At 38.1% G+C, this 23,158-nt stretch overlaps 1 protein-coding gene across 2 annotated transcripts in view; it reads right to left on the bottom strand.

Moving 5' to 3' along the window:
• The window catches only part of LOC149030021 (transcription factor jumonji (jmjC) domain-containing protein), a 130,127-nt gene that overhangs the window by 13,603 nt on the left and 93,366 nt on the right, over positions 1 to 23,158 (bottom strand). For both annotated transcript variants that reach the window (XM_089142343.1, XM_089142344.1), the window contains exons 24-28: positions 21,707 to 21,856; positions 21,451 to 21,590; positions 3,094 to 3,214; positions 2,941 to 3,014; positions 1,840 to 1,984 (exon numbers count right to left, since the gene is read on the bottom strand). In XM_089142343.1, coding sequence (XP_088998469.1) covers positions 1,840 to 1,984; positions 2,941 to 3,014; positions 3,094 to 3,214; positions 21,451 to 21,590; positions 21,707 to 21,856 — 630 coding nt within the window. The remainder of the gene's footprint in view (positions 1 to 1,839; positions 1,985 to 2,940; positions 3,015 to 3,093; positions 3,215 to 21,450; positions 21,591 to 21,706; positions 21,857 to 23,158) is intronic.

Raw genomic sequence — 23,158 nt, 5'->3', positions numbered from 1 at the left:
ATTATTATATTATTACTATTTTGTGAGTGACTAAATAATCAAAACCAAACCCTGAGGGGGGGGGGGAGAGGGGGGGATTACACAAGAGAAGAAGAATGCGAGGAAAAAAAGAAGAAGGGGGGGGGGTTTGGGGGCCAGTAGCCAACAAAATATCAAATAGAGACATGGGAAAATGATAACCCAAGGTCCCAACTAACAACAATATACATGTTCCTTGGGAATCAAAAAGAGCAGGGGTGGGGCAAAAATCTAGAACCATTCTCAAGAAAAATCATTAATGCATCTAAGGCGGGGCCAAATAAAGGCAATGGATTTCTTCCCATCTCCCAAATAGAATAGGAGCGAGGACAAGAGAAGAAAAGGTGATTAAAGTCTTGAGCACCATCCAAGCAAAGAATGTGATTAGCAATAGTAGGTAGGCAAAGATTTAAGGGTCTATAAACTATTAAAACGTGGTGGATATATGGCTGTTGAACCAAATTAATGGATAGCAGGGGACAATGGGACCACGAGAATGGATTAAACTTCTCCATTATTGTTTTTTTTCTTTTCCCCACTTTTCTAATTTTCCTCATCCACCTTTCCCTCCCTCTCCAAACAACCGAAATAGTCCCTTCATGAAAAATTCCTATATTATTGAACAAAAGTCATAATATAATTAGCATTTCAGTCAGAAACCATATCTGGGACCAAACACCCTTCAACCACCAAAAATGCAGACTGATAAAACTACCCTACCAATGTTCCTAAAATGAGATTTAGAAAACTTTTGACGTGAACATTCTTTAGCAACCACCCCAAGCAACCTACCCTTTGTATTTTTCTAGAAGTGGATTAGTACACAAAACATTGTGAAGCATAGGACCAACCCCTCTGCCCCTTTTCTCTGTACTGGTGAAGTAAACATAAAAATAAAAACAATGGATCTTGGATTTGATCCTTTTTGTGATGCCTTATTAAACATTTTATTGTATGCTGTTCCAAGGTTCAAAAAGTTGTCGCAAAGAAGTGTATCGACCATGTACAAATTTACAGGATTTCAGCAACAGAGCCCTTTTTTGTCCTACCTGATGTTTCCATGAACAAATGGCCGGTTGGTTCTAAAACTTTAAAAGAGAGACTGTTATAGGTTTAAAAAACATTTAAATTTACAAAGGAAAAAAAAAGTTTTTGTGCTTTGGGTTCACCCCTTCAGTAGGCAGTACGTATCAGATACTAATGCAATATTACATTCTTTCTGAGTGCTATGAGATATAATCAGCAAGCAAAACAAATAAATTATGCAATAATGGAAGGTGAAACATACTATTGAACAATAATTTAAGAAATAGTCAATGACTAAAGGAAACGATCCATATATAAATACACTCCCAACTGTAGTGAACAATATGTGTGCCACAGACACCACAGTGACTCGTGTACCCAATAACACTATTGTGAGTCTATGATTGTCTATTGATATGAACTATGGCAAGCTTAATCAGATCCACTCATTGTCTGATGGAACTGACATGCGTTGTCTTGCATCTGCATAGCATATGGATGCCACATCATGGTGTTTGAGAAGAAGAGAGAAGTTTCCTCTGGAGTTTGAAGCACATTGAGACATCCGAGATTTTTGAGATTACACCAAGGTTTTTGAGATTTTACCAGAAGCATGCAGAACTGAGTCTTGTAAGAGAACTAGTCTAGATGAGGTCGAGATTCTCAAGTTTTCTGAAATCTCTTCTAGTCCTCAACAAGTTTTAGAAACATGGAATTTCTATAGGAAGATCTAGAGCACCAAAACTATTCTGCAACAAAATGGAAGAAGTAGATAACAAATGGCTATCAAGGTACCTTCACGGCAACCAAAAGTCTTTCAGTGATGATTGTAAGATCTTGATCAACATAAGAAAGTGCAAAATCTACAACTTCAGTCAAATAGGCTTTGCATGCAAGATATTGTTCCAGAAGTTTTTCCATTGTATCTCTTTCTTCAACCCTGACAAATGCAACCAGAACCTCCAATGAATTCTTTTGTTGATCAAGAAGACCTATCAAATCTATAAAACAGCGCGTTCTTAACTTCTTATACAAAGTAATTTAACATGGATTAAAATGGTATTAATGAAATGATAACATTTCAAACGGAACGTGTATACATTCCCCCAAATATATAATGATGTCTTATCTTGTTAAGGTGAATCTAATAGCCAGGTCAGCCAGTATCATACTAAGGTTTGTCACAAGGGAGCAGAAACAATAGCAGAAACCAGAAGAACCCAATTCAACCCTTCAATAAGAATAAGGGCCTCAGTTATTTCAGCATAAGCAACTAGTGCACGGCCATCTGATTGACCGATGAAGACCAACCTTAAGAAGTGAACAAATGGTTTTGTTCATAAAGTAAAACCCCCTATGTATAAGGACTTAAGGAGAACAAAAATGACCATTTACTAATTACAAAATAAAACACATAAAGAGAACATCCTCTAGCTTCCTTCTGTCTCATTGTTCCTCTCTCTGCAAACATTTCAATAGAATACCCAAACTCAGCAGGGATTCCATTTCAGTTGAAAATAAACCTTTCCCATGATTTCAGATGAAGAGGAAAAACCCTCTCTGCGCCTACAGAAACCATAAGATCTCTAGTCATGAAAGCATGTGAAGCATCATGAGATCAGAGATCCATTGTCTGCACTCATGGCTGATTTGACCAAAATCTTTTGGAAAATATTCTGTTTTGATATGCTTTTGCTTTCTAAATTATAGAAAAAACAGAAAACAAAAGCATCTCTGCTCTTTCAATTTATAAACCAAAAAAAAGTGGAAAAATAGCCAAATATTCTGACATAAAGTGGCTGTTGCATTGCCGTGCCCCAAGATTTACACCCCAATTACCTCCACTAAAGTACTTCTGATGTATTCATTAGAATGGATAAAAAAATGCCTCATTACCTCACATAAAAATCTTTGGCATCAGATAGTAGTTCAATGAGAATTTTAAGTTCAACGTGCTTTCTGCTAGATATCTGTAAAGCAACAAGTCTGTATGAGAAATTGAAAATCCCTATCAAGCAGAAAAGGAATAAAGAACACAAAATGTAGTACCGAAGGTTGGCTTCCATGCTTAGAAGCAACAAAATTCTCCATAAGGCGGCAATGAGGACATAAGAATTCTTTTGCAGTATTTGCACTAGCAAGTTTGAATTGCAGACATGATGGATGATACCTGTTCATATGAAGCATGTTCATGGCATGGTATTAAAGTTTATATGAAATCTCATAAGATCTAATTATCAAGTCTAACCGCACCAGTATCAATCAAGCTTCTCAAGACAATCCCTAACCAAAGGGTAGAGGTGACTAAATTCATCTAACAAAGTACACCACACCCATCCAATTGGTGAAATTTACTCAAAGCAAAACCACGAGAAATGGGAAAAAGTTAGTTTGAAGTTTCCTAAAACTGAAAATGCCAACTGACATTGATGGAATCTAGTGGTACATTGTGATTCCCACTTTGACTCACTACCATTATAGGCACAATTTTGACCAGTGACACTGGCGTGGAGTATTCCAAATTCTATCACATGAACTCACCCATAGCAATCATGTTACACTGGTTTTAAGCATTATCAGCCAGTTCATAACGGTATTGATTGGTTGTTACCAATACAATACTGACATATCTCTTTATTTTCACAAAACAATAGTGCAGAGGGCGTATCTTATCGTATCGGCCAATACTCTCAGGTACCACACCCTCAATACAAACTTTAATATGTATCAATATGCATCAGCTGATATGGACCAGAAAATTTTGAACGATACATACTTTAAGTGCCCTTTTTAAAAACTTCAATACATATTGATATATGTATCACAATGCATCGGCTGATTAATATTGCACACAAACCTGTTCAGCATGACCGAACCAAACATGTGAAAATTGATTTTCATTTTTATCAAATAAAAAATTGAACAGGGGTTGATCGGCATCTCCTATTGTCCCATCTGATAGACGCAGATGTCTTTCCAAAAGGGTTGAGTATTAAAAGTTTTATTGGCAACATTAGCAAGTTAAGCATGATTCCAATCTATACACCAACTTAAGGGGGAGTGTTGTAATATTGGGTACAAGGGTAGAATTCTCCATAAGTTTTTATCTGTCTTTAAGAACATTTCTGTAACCTGTACTTGTTATCAGTTTGTTGTAAACAAACACAGATCTTGTGGCATTGACATAAGTCCATTTCCCAAAATATTCTTCAATATGCAATGTTGCAGTCCTCAAGGGTTGATTGCAATTCATTCTCAGACCCTGATACAAACGGAAGCCTTCTGGTTGGCTTGTGTACAGCCTTTCTTTTTATGCATCATTGTAGTCTCCAACATTTTCTATCAGAAGAAATACATGCAATCTGGTTTTACTTTTTCAGTTTCTGTCCTCTTACCAGGTGAAACCACTCAAAACTCAGCTGAGTTGAAACAAGAATTTCCAATCAAACCCTACATCCTACTGATTTGCACCCATTCTTGTTAAGGCGTCACCTAGGTGTCCAGGCAGGATGGTTAGGCATAAGGCAAGGCTCGCCTTAGCAAGAGTGCACAAGGCAAACGCCCTAGACACCAAGACGACCACCTTTCTGAGTGTGAGTGTGTGTGTGTGTGTTTTAATGTGTATATTTAAAAGATGCTAAATCAAAGATAAAATTAAAAGATGTTAATCTAAATATAGTAGTTGGATGAACCACATGCATAGTAGCAACATGGGATCACCTCATATTGAAAAGAAAAAGAAGAAAAAAAAGAAAAAAAAAAAAACCCTACTATTTTACCCATAGAAAATTTTTTGGGGGAAACTCAAGTTTCGACTAGATGAAAATGGGAAACCTAGGTGGGAAACTGGAAAATTTCGAGGAAACTTAGGACATGTTTGTGCAAGTTTTGACAGGTTTTAGGGAGTATTTTAGGGTGGGACTCTGCATTTAAGCTAATTAGAGTATAAAGAACACATTGGCTATATTTTGCTAAAAAAAATCAAAATGTAAATATGTCATTCGATGTACATAACATCAATGTAGAGTTGTTTGAGAAGTACACTATAAACTTAACTACTTAGGTACATAACATACAATATATAATTTCTAACTTCAAAACATCAAATACAAAGTAACTGACAATAAAAGAAACTCAGTGCCAAGAGGAGTGCCTTGGTGGATACATCCTGTGAGCTAAATAGTACTATGCCTATAACATCCTCTCCGCCAACCAACAAACATAGACATCCCATGACATTTTATGCCTATGGTTGTCAACGTAATTGACAACTGTAACATTATAAGTCTGGTCAACAACATGCCTAAGATAACCAGTCTGAAAGAATAAACAATTTGGATAGGGAAGTCTTGATAGAGGGGGTATTTGGGGAAACATGAAAGAAACAAAAAATTAAAAATTTGGGAAAACTACGAAACTTGCAAGAAAAAGTCTCAGGTTTCCATGAAATTTGTGATTTTTTTTCTCATGAACCCGCTGGTCCAGCTGGGTTAAACCAGGTTTCGAGGTTTCAACAAGTTTTGCCGAAATTTTGACAATTTCGATCGAAACTCGGGAATTTTTTTTCGTTCGCCTAGTTTTTTGTTTCAAGGTTCCCAAAACTAAAATTTTGACCGAATTTTGTTCAATGATTTTACCTTCTTCGCATGAGAGTCCCATTAGGTTTCAATAAGTCACTCTCCATCTTAACTTCTTCCTATAGCCTAATGGCCCCATCTCTCTTATCCAGCAACTAGATCCACTTCCCAACATTCTTCTTAGGCGAAGAGTTATTCAGGCAAGGTTCTTCGTCGGCAACCCTCTTTTTCTTGCTTCCACAAGGCATGGAAAGCACCAATGGTTGATCGACTTGATTTTGGCAACCTGACTCGACTCTAGTGATCATTCTTCTCCGACGAAGGCTTATTTCACTGAGGTTCTTGGCTAGAGACCCTTTTAATTTCTTGCTCTTGCGAGGCATAGAAGCACCGTTACAGTTGCAGCAGTTGAGTGACTTGATTCCAGCAAGCTTCATCTCTGGCGAGGGTTCTCAGGTGATGATCAAGTAAATTTTTTCTTTTATTTCCATTTTTCCATATTTTCTAGCAACTTCTCCTCTTTGTGTGGCTTTTTCTTTCTAATTTTCCCAACAAAATCATTGTGGGTTCTTATTCTCAGGTTTCTAGTGAGGCTTCCCCCCTGCAACTCCTCCCTCCGGCAGCTTCATCTTCTCTGACTCCAAAAAATTGTTGAAGTATACGTAAATTTGGGAGTTTTATTGTTCACGTGAATAGTATTATGCTGTTGTTTTGATTATATTTTCTATTTCTAATGTGGGAATCTTGCTACATAAGTTTTGGGAGTTTTTAGAAAGCATAGTTTCTATTTTGGTGGTAGTTTCTATTTTCAGAACTTTCTATTTTAGGAGTTAGGAAGTTACTAAAGCTGTAATATTTTGTTTCCTTCTTCTAGAGGACAATTACTTGTCTCCCAAGTTGTATTAGATTCATTAGAAGCTATAAATAAAAGTGATCTGTGATTCTAGACTCTTTAGCTAAGAATCACAAGTCTTTTCTACTGGATCTTCATCTCTCTTCTCTTCTTCTTCTTCTTCTCTCTTTTCTCTTTTCAAGTTCAACTGCTATTTTGATTGTTTAAAGCTTGTTTTCTAACATGGCATCAGAGCTTTTTTGAATCAAAATAGTGTTGTTCTCAATATTCTCTTCTGAAATTCTTTTTTTTTCCTTCTGTTTCCTTGGTGTGCAGCCACCTAATGCTGTATATTATGGACTGTTAGATCAGATATTCATGTGAACTGATCTTCTCTACCTATTACTTTACTCTTACACGTTCCAGAACTTGAATACCTTTGTTACCTCTTTTTTTTCTCCTATTCTATCCTAAGGTTGCAGAATTTTTTTTTTTTTTTTTTTGTGTTCTTTCGACTTCAAGTTTTGGAAAACTGATTTGAGTGATATCTACCTCAGTTTAATGTCTTCACTTACACGTGACTCAATCATGAGTACGGCTGAATCAAAAGGATCTCAAGGAGATCATCTAAACGTTCAAATTACATCTATCAAGCTCAAAGGTAGTTCTAATTACTTGTTGTGGTCACAAGCGGTTCGGGTGTACATACTTGCAAAAGGTAAGCTTAAGTTCATTGAGGATGAACCTCCTGCTGAGACTGACAAATCTTATTTTAATTGGATCCAAGATGATGCAATCATCAAAATTTGGATGTGGAATAGTATGGAACTTGATATTGCAGCGAATGTTATGTTCCATAAGACTGCAAAGGGAATATGGGATGATTTGCAAGAGACTTATTCCCAAGCTAAAAATATGACTCGGATTTTTAGTACTTATGAAAAGCTATTTCAATTTCAGCAAGTTGACAAGTCTCTGCAGGATTATTACAACTCCTTTAAAGGCATGATGGAGGAGTTGAATGTCTTTCAACCTCTCACCACTGATATAGAGAAGCTTAAGGCCCAATGGAATGAATTTTTTGTGTCTAAGTTTCTTGCAGGATTGAACCCTGAACTGAAATCTGTCAAAGGACATCTTCTTGCTGGTGAGCATGTCCTTAATCTTAGTGAAGCATGTTCTAGACTTCAACGTATTGCCTTGCCTAAAGGGAGTTCTCCAAAAAAAAAGTTCTAAAGGAGAAAATTCAGCCTTCACTACCTCTTATGGAAGGGGACGTGGTCATGGTTCAGGGGGAGTTAGTAGGTCTTCTGGAGGTCGTGCTGTTCAACTGTCTAATAAGACATCTCGACTTAGTACTCATTGCGGTAAAACAGGGCACTTAGTGGAAGCTTATTGGGCCAAACATGGAAAACCAGAGTGGGCCAAGCACCTTGCCAATCATGCTGTTTCTGATGGTGGTACTAATATTGTAGCAAATAACGATAGTGGTTCTGGATCTTCTTCAGGGGACTTGTCTAAGACTCTAAGAGATGATGTAAGCCAAATCCTTCGCCGATTGCAAAATATTGAAACTGGCGCTTCCACATCCACTAGTACTTCTGCTGCCACACTTTCTCATGCAGGTAACACAGCACTTCTCACTTCTACTCCCACCCCTTGGATCATCGATTTAGGGGCATCTTCCCATATGACTGGTAAGTCATCACTTTTTAGCTCTTTTTCTAAATCTACCACTAAAAATTCTGTTGTCATAGCTAATGGGACTTCCACACCTATTCTAGGCTCTGGAAGTGTTTCTCCTACACCTTCTCTTACTTTATCATCCGTACTTCATGTTGCTAACTTTCCTTTTAACTTATTATCTGTTAGTCAATTAATTAAAGCACTAAACTGCTCTGTGACTTTTACTCCCACTTATTGTGTTTTCTAGGACCTTCACACGAGGAAGACGATTGGTGGAGGGTGTGAAAGGAACGGACTCTACTATCTAGACTATGCTACCCCTATTGCGGCTCTTGCTGATGATTGTGTAGATGCTCTCCAGTGGCACTGTCGTTTAGGCCATCTGTCTTTACCTAGATTAAAAGTTTTATTTCCTTCTTTTAAATCAATGTCTAGATTAAATTGTGAAGCGTGGTTAGGAAAGCATCATCGTGCCACCTATCCTCCACGCTCTATCTCTCGTAGTGAGTCCTTATTTTCTCTTGTTCATTCTGATATTTGGGGCCCTTGTAGAATTAGTAATAGGCATGGTTTTCGATATTTTGTTATTTTTGTGGACGATTTCTCCCGTCTTACATGGTTGTATCTTTTAAAGGATCGGACAAAGTTCTTAACTCCATTTAAAAGTTTTATTCATGAAATTCGGACTCAATTTTTTCTTCCTATTAAAATTTTTCGGTCTGATAATGCTTTAGAATATGTGCAACATGATATATCTAACTTGTGTGATTCTCTTAGAATGATTCATCAAACCAGTTGTTCATTGACTCCCCAACAAAATGGAGTGGCTGAACGCAAAAATCGTCACCTCTTGGAGGTTGCACGCGCTATTTTGATTCAGATGAATGTTCCAAAGAATTACTGGTGTGATGCAATTTTGACTGCTGGTCATTTAATTAACCGCATCCCTATGCCTTTGCTTTCTGAAAAATCTCATTTTTCAACTGTTTTTCCCAATAGAGAACCGTTTTCAGTTCCACCCAAAATTTTTGGTTGTGTGTGTTTTGTTCACATACCACATCCTTTGGATAAACTTTCCCCCCGTTCTATTAAGTGTATTTTTCTTGGGTACTCACGCACTTAAAAAGGTTTTCGCTGTTATAATCCGGTTCTTCGCAAACAATTTACAAGTGCGGATGTGACCTTTTTTGAAGGCACTCCTTATTATCTAAGTCAATTTGTGTTTGTTGAAAACTGTGTTTTGGATGATACTCCTCCTATTCCCTCTTTAGTTCCTTCCACTAGCAATGTTCCTCTACAGATTTATCAGCAAAGACATAAGTTGCCAGAACATATTGTGGATAGTAGAGTTCCTCCTAACAATATTAGCGGCTCTCCTTTAGTGGAGCCTGAAGTTGGCCCTACGGATGTTCCTTCTTCATCCTCTCCGCCGGCGGATTCTTCTAGTGGAGATCCCACTCTGCCTTCAGATGACTTACCAATTGCTTTAAGGAAAGGTACTCGTACTTGCACTTTACACTCTAACATTGTTTATCCTGTTTCCGATTTTGTTTCTACCTCTCATCTCCCTCCCAGCTTTCGTTGCCTTGCTTTGTCTATGTCTGCCGTTCATATTCCAACCCATCATACCGAAGCTCTTAAAATTCCTGGCTGGAAAGCCGCTATGGATGTGGAAATGGATGCTTTACATTCTCGTCATACATGGTCTTTAGTCAACTTACCTCCTGGGAAAGATGTGGTCCGCTGTTGGTGGGTTTATACTATTAAGTACCATTCTGATGGTACCGTTGAAAGGCTTAAGGCCCGCTTGGTGGCTAAGGGCTATACACAAACATATGGTGTAGATTATTTTGAGACTTTTTCTCCTGTGGCAAGACTTAATTCTGTCCGTGTCTTGATATCTTTGGCTGTGAATTATGATTGGACTCTTTTTCAGCTTGACATAAAAAATGCATTCTTATATGGTGATCTTCATGAAGAAGTTTACATGGAGCAACCTCCAGGGTATGTTGCTCAGGGGGAGGATAGTGTTCGTGTTTGCAAGCTTCATAAAGCGATTTATGGACTCAAACAGTCTCCACGGGCTTGGTTTGAGAAATTTAGCAAGACTGTGGAGTCTTTAGGTTTTGTACAATGTTATTCTGATCACTCTATGTTTGTTAGACGGCAGGGTGATTGTGTTGTCATTATGGCAGTTTATGTTGATGATATTGTCCTTTCAGGCAATGATGTTGATGCAATCCATACAGTTAAGGCACACTTACAAAAATCTTTCCAAACCAAAGATTTAGGTGATCTACAATATTTCTTGGGGATTGAAGTGATCCGCAAAGTAAAAAGGAGTAAGTTTGTCACAAAGAAAGTATGTGTTAGATCTTTTGACTGAGACTGGCATGCTTGCTTCTAAACCTAGCGACATTCCCATGGATCCTCAGTTGAAGTTAGGACGTGATGATTGTGACTTGTTAGATGATGTCCATCGTTAAGGAGTCTTATTGGGAAACTTATTTATCTTACTATTACTCGTCCTGATATTTCTTATTATGTTGGTGTGTTGAGTCAGTTTATGTAGTCTCCTAGGAAGGCTCATTGGGATGCAGCGATGAGAGTGCTTCGGTACCTCAAGAGTGCACCTGAAAAAGGGCTCATCTATCGACCAAATCGGAGTATGGACTTAGTTGCCTTTTCTGATGCAGATTGGGCTGGATCCGTCATTGATCGCCGGTCAACCACAGGTTATTGTACTTTTCTAGGTGGAAATCTTGTGACTTGGAAGAGTAAGAAACAGTTCACCATTGCTCAATCTAGTGCTGAAGTTGAGTATAGGGCTATGGCCCACACCGCTGCTGAATTGATGTGGCTTCGTTCATTGTTAGAGGAAATAGGATTTCCAGTTTCTGCCCCTATGAAAATGTTTTGTGATAATCAGGCAGCCACTTACATTGCTAGTAATCCAGTGTTCCATGAGAAAACAAAGCATATAGAGGTAGATTGTCACTTTGTGCGTGATGCAGTGAAGGAGAAGCTTATAGCAACTCCTTTTGTGAGCTCTACTGACCAACTAGCTGATTTGTTCACCAAAGCTCTGTTCAGACCAAGTTTTCAGTCTATCTGTTGCAAGCTGGGCATGGGAGATTTGTATGCTCCAGCTTGAGGGGGAGTGTTGAAGTATACGTAAATTTGAGAGTTTTACTGTTCACGTGAACAATAAAAACAGCTTTTACTGTTCACGTGAACAGTATTATGCTATTGTTTTGATTATATGTTCTATTTCTAATGTGAGAATCTTGCTACATAAGTTTTGAGAGTTTTTAGAAAGCATAGTTTCTATTTTGGTGGTAGTTTCTATTTTCAAAACTTTCTATTTTAGGAGTTAGAAAGTTACTAAAGCTGTATATTTTGTTTCCTTCTTCTAGAGGACAATTACTGTCTCTCAAGTTGTATTAGATTCATTAGAAGCTATAAATAAAAGTGATCTGTGATTCTAGACTCTTTAGCTAAGAATCAAAGGTCTTTTCTACTGGATCTTCATCTCTCTTCTCTTCTTCTTCTTCTTCTCTCTTTTCTTTGTTCAAGTTCAACTGCTATTTTGATTGTTTAAAGCTTGTTTTCTAACAAAAATAGACCAACAAACCCAACCAAATCTGCTCCAACACATCAAACCCATTTAGTGTTGCAGGTTGAGAAGGCTACTTTGAAAAAAAGAATTATGTTCTAAACCATGTTTTCCCCACCAAGCCTATTTTTTCTTAGTAAGTGATCTATAATAGTTCTTGTGACGGCAAATCCAATTACCCCCACCTCTTCTGGTACATTTGAGGAGCTTCTCGTTTCATCTATTCGTTGGGATCGTGATCTTTCTCCTCTTTAGATGACCATGCTCAAGCTTAATGGGATCAATTATCTTCAGCGGTCTCATTCTGCTTCCCTTGCCGTAGGTGCTCGTGGTCTGACTGGTCATCTCGATGGAACTACTACTAAGCCTTCTACTCATGGTCCGCAATATACTAAGTGGTATATGGATGCGTGTTTGGTTAGAGGATTTCTCCTTGATTCCACTGAACCAAGCATATCAGAGAGTTATCACCTTTTTCCTGATGTCACTATTTGGAGAATTGTACGAGATACATATTCTAAAGTGGGTAATGATACAATGTTTTGAGATTCAGAGGAAGATTCATCAGTAGCAACAAAGGATTTAACCCTATCCCACTACTACAATACACTCTGAAGGTATTATCCGACATTGGATTGCTATGGAAAATTTACCCCAACCACTGCTGCTGATGTTGCTGCTAATCAGAAATGGGAAGACAAGCTTCATGTCTATGATTTTCTAGCAGACCTAAACATTGAGTATGATCAGATTTGGGCATACATTCTTTCCCGGGAGCCCTTTCCTTCTTTGGAACAACCCTATGCAATGGTTGATACTGAGGATAGTAGATGGACAGCTATGGTACATACACAGACTCCTAATAGGTCAGCACTAGCTGCTCTGTTCTTGTGTACAGCCTAATATGAGGCCAGTAAACACAAGTGGCAACGTTATTTTTTCACTAAAATCGAACACAAATTGGTCTCCTTGATTCACACTTGCCCAACTATATGCAAACGAAACTGGACTATGTATTTTCACAAATCTAAACATGGATATACAAGAAAATATTGAAACTTTCATTAAAATGCAAGAACATTGTTGAGAAGCAATCAAATCTCAATTATTATTTAAAGCTTACAAATTACAAGATCCATTATACAGCCTTGAAATTTCTTAACATTTCACCTAACTTTTTGAAATTTTGTCGAGATTTAGTCAACTTATCATGTTTCTAATCATATTTCATCCTGCCAAGCCGAGATTTTGTGAGCTATTAAAAACAGAGCATCTGTTGGAAGAATTGAATGAATCTTGACTTATGTCAGTGTGATATAACAAACCTTTATTTATAATAATAATGTGAAAGAAAGAATACAAGAGTACCCGACATGGGACTAAAATAATAAAAGCATACTAATTAATAATAACTACCCTTTCTCACTTAGTCTCTTGACTTACAATACTCCCCCCTCAAGTTGGTGCATAGATGTCTATCATGCCCAACTTGCTAATAATGCTACTGAACAACTTGACACTTAAAACTTTTTGTGGGACAAAGGAAATCTGAATCAGCCTCCTTGATAAAATGCCTATCAATCTCTACATGTTTAGTCTTGTCATTTTGAACTCTATTATAAGCTATATTGATTGTTGATTTGCTGTCATAGGATAGCCATAGAGGTTCTTCTAGATTTGTCCCAAAATCTTGAAGAAGACCCTTAAACTCTGCTTTAGCACTAGACGTGCAACTATAGCCTGTTTCTTGCCCCTCCATGACACTAGATTACCCCCTATATAAGCACAATAGCCAGAGGTAGATCTCCTATCATCTAGACATCCTGCCCAATTTACATCTATATATGCTTCACCTCTAAGATGCCCATGGCAAGAGATTAAGATGCCTTTTCTTGGGGATGCCTTCAAGACCTCAAGATGTGATACATTGCATCAGGATTGATGAGTAAAGATCATGGATGTATTGACTGACCAGGCTGATTGCAAAAGTGATATCCAGCCTAGTGTGTGTCAGATAGATCAACTTCCCAACAAATTTCTGATAGCTAGTCTTATCAACCGGCTCTCTTTCTTTTGCCTTCAAGTGATGATTGGGCTCCTCTAAGTCTCAGCAAGACTACACCCTAAGATCCCCGTCTCTTCTAGCAGGTCTAAAGCATATTTTCAATGACAGAGAGAGACATCATTAGCTGAGTATGCTAGCTCTAACCTGAGAAAATATTTGAGTTTGTCCATGTCTTTTATCCCAAATTTTGTCCCCAAGAAAGTCTTCAAGGCTATAGTTTCTTCCTACTACTTCCTGTGATAACCATATCATCCACATGCACAAGAAGTATTATGGTATGAGAACCATTCGCTTAACAAATAGAGTATGGTCTGCATTACTTTGCTTGTAGCGTAGGAGATCATAGCCTTATGAAATCTTCCAAACCTTGTCCTAGGGGATTGCTTTAGTCCATACAAGGCTCTTCTTAATTTGCACTTTTTCCCATGGGTTTCAAGGCTAGCATAGCCTGAAGGCACATCTAATATACTTTCCTCTTGAAGCTCTTCATGTAGGAAAGCATTCTTCACATCCAATTGTTGAAGATTCCACCCTTGATTCACAGCACATGAACACTCTCCATATGTTCATCTTGGCAATGGGGGCAAACGTCTCCTAATAATCAATATTATAGGTCTGAGGTGAAGCCTTTGGCTTCCAGTCTTGCCTTATATCTTTCTATGGTTCCATCTAATTTGTGTTTTATGACTAACACCCACTTGCACCCAACAATCTACTTTTCTGCAGGCAAAGACACCAACTCCCACATTTTTTTTTGTTCTTTTTTTTCCAGAACTTGCATTTCCTCATCCATTGCTTTCTTCTCGTTTGAGTAAGATTCTGCCTTCTGCCACAAATTAGGAATAAAGGTGGAGAACAAAAAGGATATAAAGTTCTAGGGATAGGGATTGATATGAGACATGGTTAGAAATAGAATGTTTAGTGGAAGTACATGGCTGCTTTCTCAAAGCCATAGGTAGATCAAGGTCAAAAACAAACTCATCAGGAGGAGTGGATTCATCAAAACTAGAAGTTGGTGCTTCCAACTGGTGTGGCTCAGAAAGGGGTATTTTCTGCTTCCTTTGGTTGGTCTTTAAAGGACCGTCTAGTCTCCCCTGCACATCATCCACTAGTTCACCCCATCTTCCAAAGGAGAATTTGCCAAAGAAGACTCAACAGTAGGAACCTCAGGAGGAATCTCAAAGAACATTGGAGCTTCTTCATTTACATTCTCCCCCTGAAGAATAGGGGAAAAGCAAGGAACCTATTCTTGAAAAACCACATCCATAGATAAAAAAAATGATGAGACTCAGGATCGTAACACTTATACCCCTTTTAAGTAGGAGGATAATCCAAGAATATACAGGAGCAGAGCTAGGATTGAACATTGGGGGGGGGCTTTAATAATGAGTTTGGATCGCCTCCCCGTTGAGCAAGCACTAACACCTTTTCACCACACACATTGGGTGGGCAGTGGGTCCCACCTCTGAATTATTTTATCATATTCAAACATCGGCCCACATTAAACTAAAACATAGATAATACAATTATAGATAAATTATTAAAAATTATATTAAAATAAAGCATAGGTGCTAAAATTGTACGATTAGATTTGTTACCATTTAAAAGTTGAAAAATAATGAAAGAAAGAAGGTAGGGAAGAAATTGTGGGAGAAATTGTAGGAGAAAAGATAGATTTGAATTCTATTAACTAAATATGGGAAAATAGTCAATTTCCATAAATTAAGTAGAAACAATTTAATGGTTATGATTAGATCTAATAAAATCAATGAATGAAATTCCCATCTAATAAAACTTCAGATTTAAATTGTTATTAGGAGGAACTGAAATTTAAGAAGAGAGTTTAGGGATTCTTGGAAAGAGAGGGGAGGGGGACAAATTGTGTATTTCACACACACAAAGAGAAAATCAAGGGAAAAATAAAAGGAATATGGAAACTTTTTAAAAAATCAAGGTGGGCCATCCCCGGCCCCCTAGTAGCTCCCCCTCTGAGAATATACATCGTAACCCATGGGGATCTAACTTACCATGACCATGATGGTTGCGAACAAAAGCAACACAGCCAAAGAGCTTTAGGGGAATTGTAAAGTTGGCTGTCCCTAAAAGAACCTTAAGCTAAAACCCATCAAAACACTCAATTGGGACACGGTACATCATTGTAACATGTTTTGTTGAGTTTTAGCCTAACCTCAGTATTCTTGGTTGTATCGACCTTGTCAAGAAACCAAACCAAGATGAGATTTTGAACATTATTTGTTGATTATTTCAAATCCATACACTCCTCCTCTTTGACCAATTTGAGATAGATTGAATGCTAAAGAGGCAGCAAAGCTTCCAGAACCAGTCTCAATGGAAGAGGTAAAAAATGCAGTGTTCAACATTAGTGGTTTAAAATCTCTACAACCAGCGGGCTTCTCAAGTTCTTTCTTTCATAACACGTGGGGGTTAATTGGTACTGACATTTTGAAGTATGTGCAGAGCTTCTTTCACGCAGGATCCTTCAAAAGCTCAATCGGTCACACAATTATTGCTTTGATACCAAAGACTGAGGCTCCTCAATCTATAGGAAACTATCGACCAATAAACCTATCCAATGTCTCTTACAAAATCATAACAAAGATTCTGGTCAACAGGTGAAAGACAATACTTACACCTGATGTAACCCTGGGTTACACGGCCAGGGTAGGGTCTTTTCTAAGAAAGCAGCAGGCGATCTAGAGCTCAATGCCTTGCTATTGGGTTAAAATCTCAAAAGGACAGTAGCAATCTAGGGCTTGCAACCCTGCTATTTAGGTGTGCAATGCAAGGACAGCAGCTAAATTGTACCCAAAACACACTAGTGTCGCTGCGGCTAGGTCTGATTTGGCTTCCAATCCTTGGTTCTAAGTATATGGAAGGTATAGGGTTAATTGGGAAGGACTTTAGGGTTCAGCCAGGCTAGGTTAGGTTTGAAAATAAAAGAAATCACTGCTGCTGTAAGCAAAACTGTAAATGCAGGAAATTTTCCCAATTAAGGGTTTGTAGCTTTTAGAGTTTTTGAGATTCTACGGTTTCTAGGATTAGCGCTAGGGTTTGGTTGGGAGTTGAAGGTAGAGTAGTTGTGGAAGGTGCTCATTCTAAAAGGCTTTAGACTTTTGTTAAAGGGCTAAGGAGATACAGGTGTCTAAAGGAAATAGGGATATTAGAGTTCAGGTGAAGATGAAGTGCAGGAAATTTCTGCACCTAAGAGGGATTGGGCTGCGTTGAGTTTCAGAGGGAGGAAAGAGAGGGGAGAAAGATGCAATCTTAGGGGAGAGCTAGGAGGGGAAGGGAGATAGAGGGTTGGCAATTGAACTTACTTGCTGGAAAGTGGAGTGGTTCACTCAAGGTTGGTGTAGGTGTTGTCACAAGGCTGCCACAGGCTTTAGAAGTAGAAGAAGGTGAAGAAATTGCAGAAAACTCAGGCTACTCAGCCATGGGGATCCTCCTAGGAACCCATGACAGATTCTCCATCAAAGACTTTGCAAATTTTTATTAATCGAGTCTAAATCGTTTTACAAGGTGAGGGGCCATTTATAACCTTATTTTCATAGAAGGAAAATAACTAAGACTCAATAAAGAAAACAAACTTGAACTCAACTTAGGAAAAAGAAAATAACTAGGACTCAATAAAGAAAACCAACTTGAACTCAACTTAGGAAACCTACTTGGACTCAACTTAGGGAATCCCATGTGGATTAGAATTCCCTACTGCAGCTGGACTTAACTTCTAAGCTAGAAAAGGACTCTTTAAGTAAGAGTTCCTGAGCAAATACAACTTGCAAAATAAGAGATCAACTTTAACAAGGAATCCTACTTGAAATTTGATTCTGTTAAGACACCGCTTAACTCACAAACCACACACAGCAAAACACAGCACACTTACCAAGGGCTTATCAGATTCCAACTAGGATACCTAATTAAATCAGGACCCTCAAAACTAACTCAATTAAGAAAATAAAGGTATATTCTAACTCCAAACACCATGGGGAAGCTAACTAGACCACTTTGGAAGGAGTGGTGGTAAAATGACCAAAATACCCCTTAGGGCATTCGGCCAGCTCTAGGTTCCGCATGGTTTGGGGACTGTTTTGGGCCAAAAATATGGAGTGCGATATACTTGCTGAACCTGGTTACATCACTGCCTCCGTTATCCTTCAATCAAGACGGTTTCATCAAGGGGAGGCACATTCAAGACAATATACTAATAGGTCATGAGACAATCCACATAATTAATCAACACAATAAAGGCAAAAAAGGGGCAGTGGAAATGAAGCTTGACATGAGCAAGGCTTACCATAGACTTGAGTGCAGCTTCATTGAAGCTACTCTCAAGTCTCAAGAGCTATAGGTTTCCAGAAAACTGGAATCAAAGGGTTATGTTTTGTGTCACCCAATACTCTGTTCTTCTCAATTGAGTCCCTCTCAAACCTTTCAAGCTTACAAGGGGTCCAAGGCAAGGAGATCCACTCTCTTCATACATTTTTGTTCTTTGTGCAGAGGTTCTCTCTTTGCGCTTGGAGTTAGCAAGATCAAAGAAGAAGCTCAAGGGAATTAATTGAACAAAAGGTGGTGAAAATTCGAAACACCTTGCTTTTGCAGAATGACACTATACCTTTGGCCAAACCAACGACAAGGAGACTGACACTTTCCAAAAAAATAATTCAAAAGTACAAGTGCACATCGGGGCAGCAACTGAATTTAACAAAAACAAGAGCACACCATAGCCCAAGTACAATGTCTTCTGCGAAGAGGGAACTATCTTCTCACTTTCATGTCACACCCACCTCGGGAGCAGGATCCCTATCTTGTTTCAAACTTCCTTGCATGGTGCTAAGCGAATAGGAGAGAATGACAAGGGATTTCTTTTGGTCAAAAGGAAATGGATCACTAATACACACAATCAACTGAGACATCATTTGTCAACCCATGAGATGTGGTGGCCTAAACATTCGAAAGTTTGAAAAAATGAATCAAGCTCGTGTCTCGGAAGGCATGGAAACTCCCCAAAACCAAATCACTCACTTTGGGGGAAGACAAATGAAGGACATATACTTCAGAAATATGTATTTTGTAGAAGGTGAATGCAAACCAAAAGCATCTTGGGATGGGAATCCCTAATCTGTGCAAGAGATTTGTTGATAAAAGGATTGCACACACAGGAAATGATAGAGACAGCATCAACCCTTGGACAGGTCACTGGATACCTGAAATCCAACCTACAAATGCTCCTTACCCTCTACATCCACTCCTTCAAGGGTTGAATCTTTCATAAGCAATTATACATGGAAGAAAGATTTGGTAAAAGAACAGTGGGATAAAGACACAGCCGAGAAGATTCTTTCCATTCCACTCCTCAATGTTAGGGGAGATGACAATTTGGTACCCAACCTCAAATGGAGAAAACTTGGTGAAATTGGCTTACAATTTAGCAATCTCAGAGGTTTTAAAACTGGGCAGCAGTATTGGTTGAAATTCTGGCAGGCTGGCATCTACCTCTAGCACCAAGAATCATCCATTTCATTAGGAAAGTTGCGCATATGAAGCTCCCGGTGGCAGATTTAGTAGGCGAAAGAAATGCAAAATCCCTGAGTTCTGTGTAATATGCAGGGACTTGCAATTGAGTACTGGTCATGTCTTTCTATGTGGTGATCTTAGTTAACAGGTATGGGATACATTGGAACATCTGTGGTCGAAGATAGAGAGCTACATCTACAAATTCAAGACCATATTACGACCTTCAACAAAGAACCTGAGTGGAGGCACAATTTCCAACTCCATCTAAATTGTCTCTCAGCAATCTGGAAGAATTATACCAGTACGGTATATGGAGAAAAAACAATGATTCCAATTCATATCACCAAACTCACTTTGCACTGGAATGATGAGATTGGGATCACAAGAAAAGTTGCAGCGACAAAGGAAGATACCAGACAAATAAACTAAATAAATTGGGATGTACTAAAACAAGGATGGATGAAGATTAATATAGACGGTTCATGCTTTTCAGATATGGATAAAGCTGCTTTTGGAGGTATAGGTTGGTATGCCAACAGTCAAGTGATCCTTCGCATAGCAGGAGGATGTGGAAACCAGAGTGCTCTAATGGCAGCAGCAATAGTACTGTGCAAGCATTGCCCAAGGCAGGATAAATTTAACTCAAGCAAATCATTGCTAAAGGTGATCACTTGTCCCTCATTCATCAAACCTTGCCACACAAGCTATTATCCCATGGAAAATTAAGAATGTTACCATGGCAGCTATAGTGTTGCAAGGAAACTTCCAATCCAAACAGTGTGGCAGACAAATTAGCTACATATGCAGCAAGAAATCAAGTCTCTTTGTTTTACAGAAATACCCTACCCACTTTATCTGTTGGCCAACTCTATTTTACAATATAAGATGTACTTCCCCCAAGAGGTTTTAAATTTAAATAAATCACTTACTCAACCAATAAAGTAATTGGATATTCGGATTTTGGCTACATATGGGGTTTGGACTTTGGCTATATATGGGGGTTTTTGTTTAAATATTTAGAATTTTGTATTAGGATATTTGGCAACACATTTCGTTTCATTTTCTTCCTCTACTTCTTTTCACTTCATCGAGTATCTTAATTGTATCAGTTTGGCATTGAATATGATGATTTCTGATTCAATTTATAGGCTGCTTCCTAGGTCTTAGTTTTTTACTTCCTAATACTTAAATAACGGTGGATGAGAACATTGTTTAGTAACATGAGTCCTGATCATCGTTTGAGTCTCAAGTCTGGACCCAGATCTCGGCCAGCCAAACAACCGAGATCTTGGCTGGCTGGGGTTTGGTAAAACATTCCTGCTCAACTTGAGTAAATTTGAGGGCCCAGGTCAGTGGGCTTTGGGGCTTAGATTGGGTACTAAATTTGGTATTTAGCCTATTTTAGGGCTTCTAAACACAGTGGTTACCTTAGATTAAGAGAAACAAGAGTGTGTGTATATATATATATATATATATATATATATATATATATATATATATATCCAGCTCAACCCTTTTCAATTGAAACTGAAATGCTGAAGGAATGAACATATAGACTTCTAAAACATGAAATACACAACCATTATTGGATATAGATAAAGTAGGACTAAGTTCAGGTTAGTAGCAACAGATCTATAGAAGAAGGCGTTCAGTAATCAGTAGCGCATTATTTTACTGAATACTAAGTTGAGTCTATCTATTTAAGTTCTGGTCTTTGTTCAAGCTCTTTTCTCAGTCTTAGTTAGGAAAAGCATGTTGCTTGCTTCATAAATTAATGTCAAATATTTACAATCTTTGTTGATTTTATTTGATTAGATATTTGATAATGTAATTCCATAACATCTGCAACATTCACAACTACTTTTAATCATTAAATCTGATAGAGAATCCATCTGTTTGATCAAATCATTCAGAATTGATTTTTGACAGGTACACTTGGTAGGCTTTGGACCGATCATATTCCATTTATACACAAAAAAACATGCCTTCATTTTCCCAATAGGAGGTGCTAAAAATATTAATATGCAGTGGTTTTATTATGTAAAAAATCTGAAAATAACCTTCACAATATGAACTTAAGGGTCAGATAGAGTACCAGTCATTGCATGTTAAACAAGCCAACAATTCTTTTTCTTCAGAATTACTGCAACAGCACACGCAGAGTTTTCCCATGCTGATACTGCAGCCCTTTGACTTCTTATACAGGTAAAGAGAACTATGTAGAGAATGTTTTATCTGCAAATTAAGAAAAATAGCCATAATAACTATACTAAAAACTGATTCTTAGCTCTTCTTTTTACTCTGGAAAAAACTAATCAGGAATTTAGGTGCTGACATTAAGATAAAATCACCTCAAGTAAAACACGCTGCAATGGATTTACATCACCAAGACAAGACCGAAAAACATCTTTGCAATGTAAAATCCACTTCTCAATCTTTTCACTTTCAGATGCAATCAGGTCAAGCTCTGTACAGTGGAATGCATCAAACTCCCCAAGTTCCTGAAATTATATAAATTTATCACATTAGGATATTAAAAAAAAAAGCAGGAGACACATTGAAACTCATAAAAAGATCGACTACATTACAAGCTACCATAGTTGTCAAAGCGACAAGACGAAGCAAGGCGATAGATGGCAATGAAAACCAAGCTGACACCAAGCAAGGCACCAAGGCATCGCCTAGGGCCCTAGGTGACAAGGCAACACCAAGATGTCTTGACCCAAAGAATTTTCAAAACACCTAGGCGTCACCTTGTCAACTATGCAAGCTACATTAAGTCCAAGCTCACAAGCCATATTATAATTTCTTGAAGTAAAGCATCTTCATTTCAGTATTTGTTCTGGCATTTTAAAAAAATGTTTCAATCTTTTCTTGTATATCCACTTTTAAATTTGCAAAAATACATGATCTAGTTTCATCTGCATACAGCCGGGCATGTGTGAATCAAGAAGACCAGTTTGTGGTAAGTTCTAGTAAAAAAAGGCATTGCACCCATTGTATTTATTGGCCTCAAATTATCTGTACACAAAAAATCAGACCGCAAAACTACCTAAAACCTACTGAAACACTCAACTGAAGCATGGTACATCATTATACCATGTTTTGCTGAGATTTCGGCAAAACCACGGTCCCTCGGTTGTCTTGACTTTGTAGAGACACCAAGACAAGATGAGATTTTGAACACTGCTTGTAATTTTGATCAATAGGAGAGTCTGCTAGCTCATGGCCAAACAATTCTGTTTCTTCAGACAGATCAAACAAAAACTTCTCTAACAAATATTTATTCTCTTAAGTGATCTTGATACTCATACTCAAGAAATATTTCAAGGGTGCAAGGTCCTGATCTCACATTGTTGACCTAGGTAACACTTCAGATTCCTTATCTCTTCAGGTCATCTCTAGTAACCACAATGTCATCCATATTGATGATTTGTGAGGTCCAATAACATGCCAGGTAAACAGAGTGGTCAGCCTACTCTGTAAGTCTGTATACATCCATTATTCAGAATAGCTTGCTTAAATCACCCAAACAAAGCCTTCAATGACTATTTAAGAGTATTTGAAGACGACATATTTACTGATTTAGTACATGAGCATGATGAGAAAAGGCCATAACACTGTCCAGGTGAGCAGTGTTAGAGCCCTTTTTTTGCCTAAGTGGGAATCTTATAAGAAATTTCTAGGGGCCCAAGGCCAGTTTGCATGAAAATTTCTAGAAGGGCTTCAATGTGCAGGCTGAATGGCATGCATGGTTGGGACCATATGGGATCTGAAGAAAGATTTTGCCTGCAACGTTCACA

Source organism: Hakea prostrata, chromosome 1, assembly GCF_041222555.1.
Source record: "Hakea prostrata isolate BN-2017 chromosome 1, UWA_Hpros_2, whole genome shotgun sequence".
NCBI classification, from domain to species: Eukaryota; Viridiplantae; Streptophyta; class Magnoliopsida; order Proteales; family Proteaceae; genus Hakea; species Hakea prostrata.
Note: the sequence above shows the minus strand (reverse complement) of the source record. Positions and strands in the feature narration are given on the sequence as shown.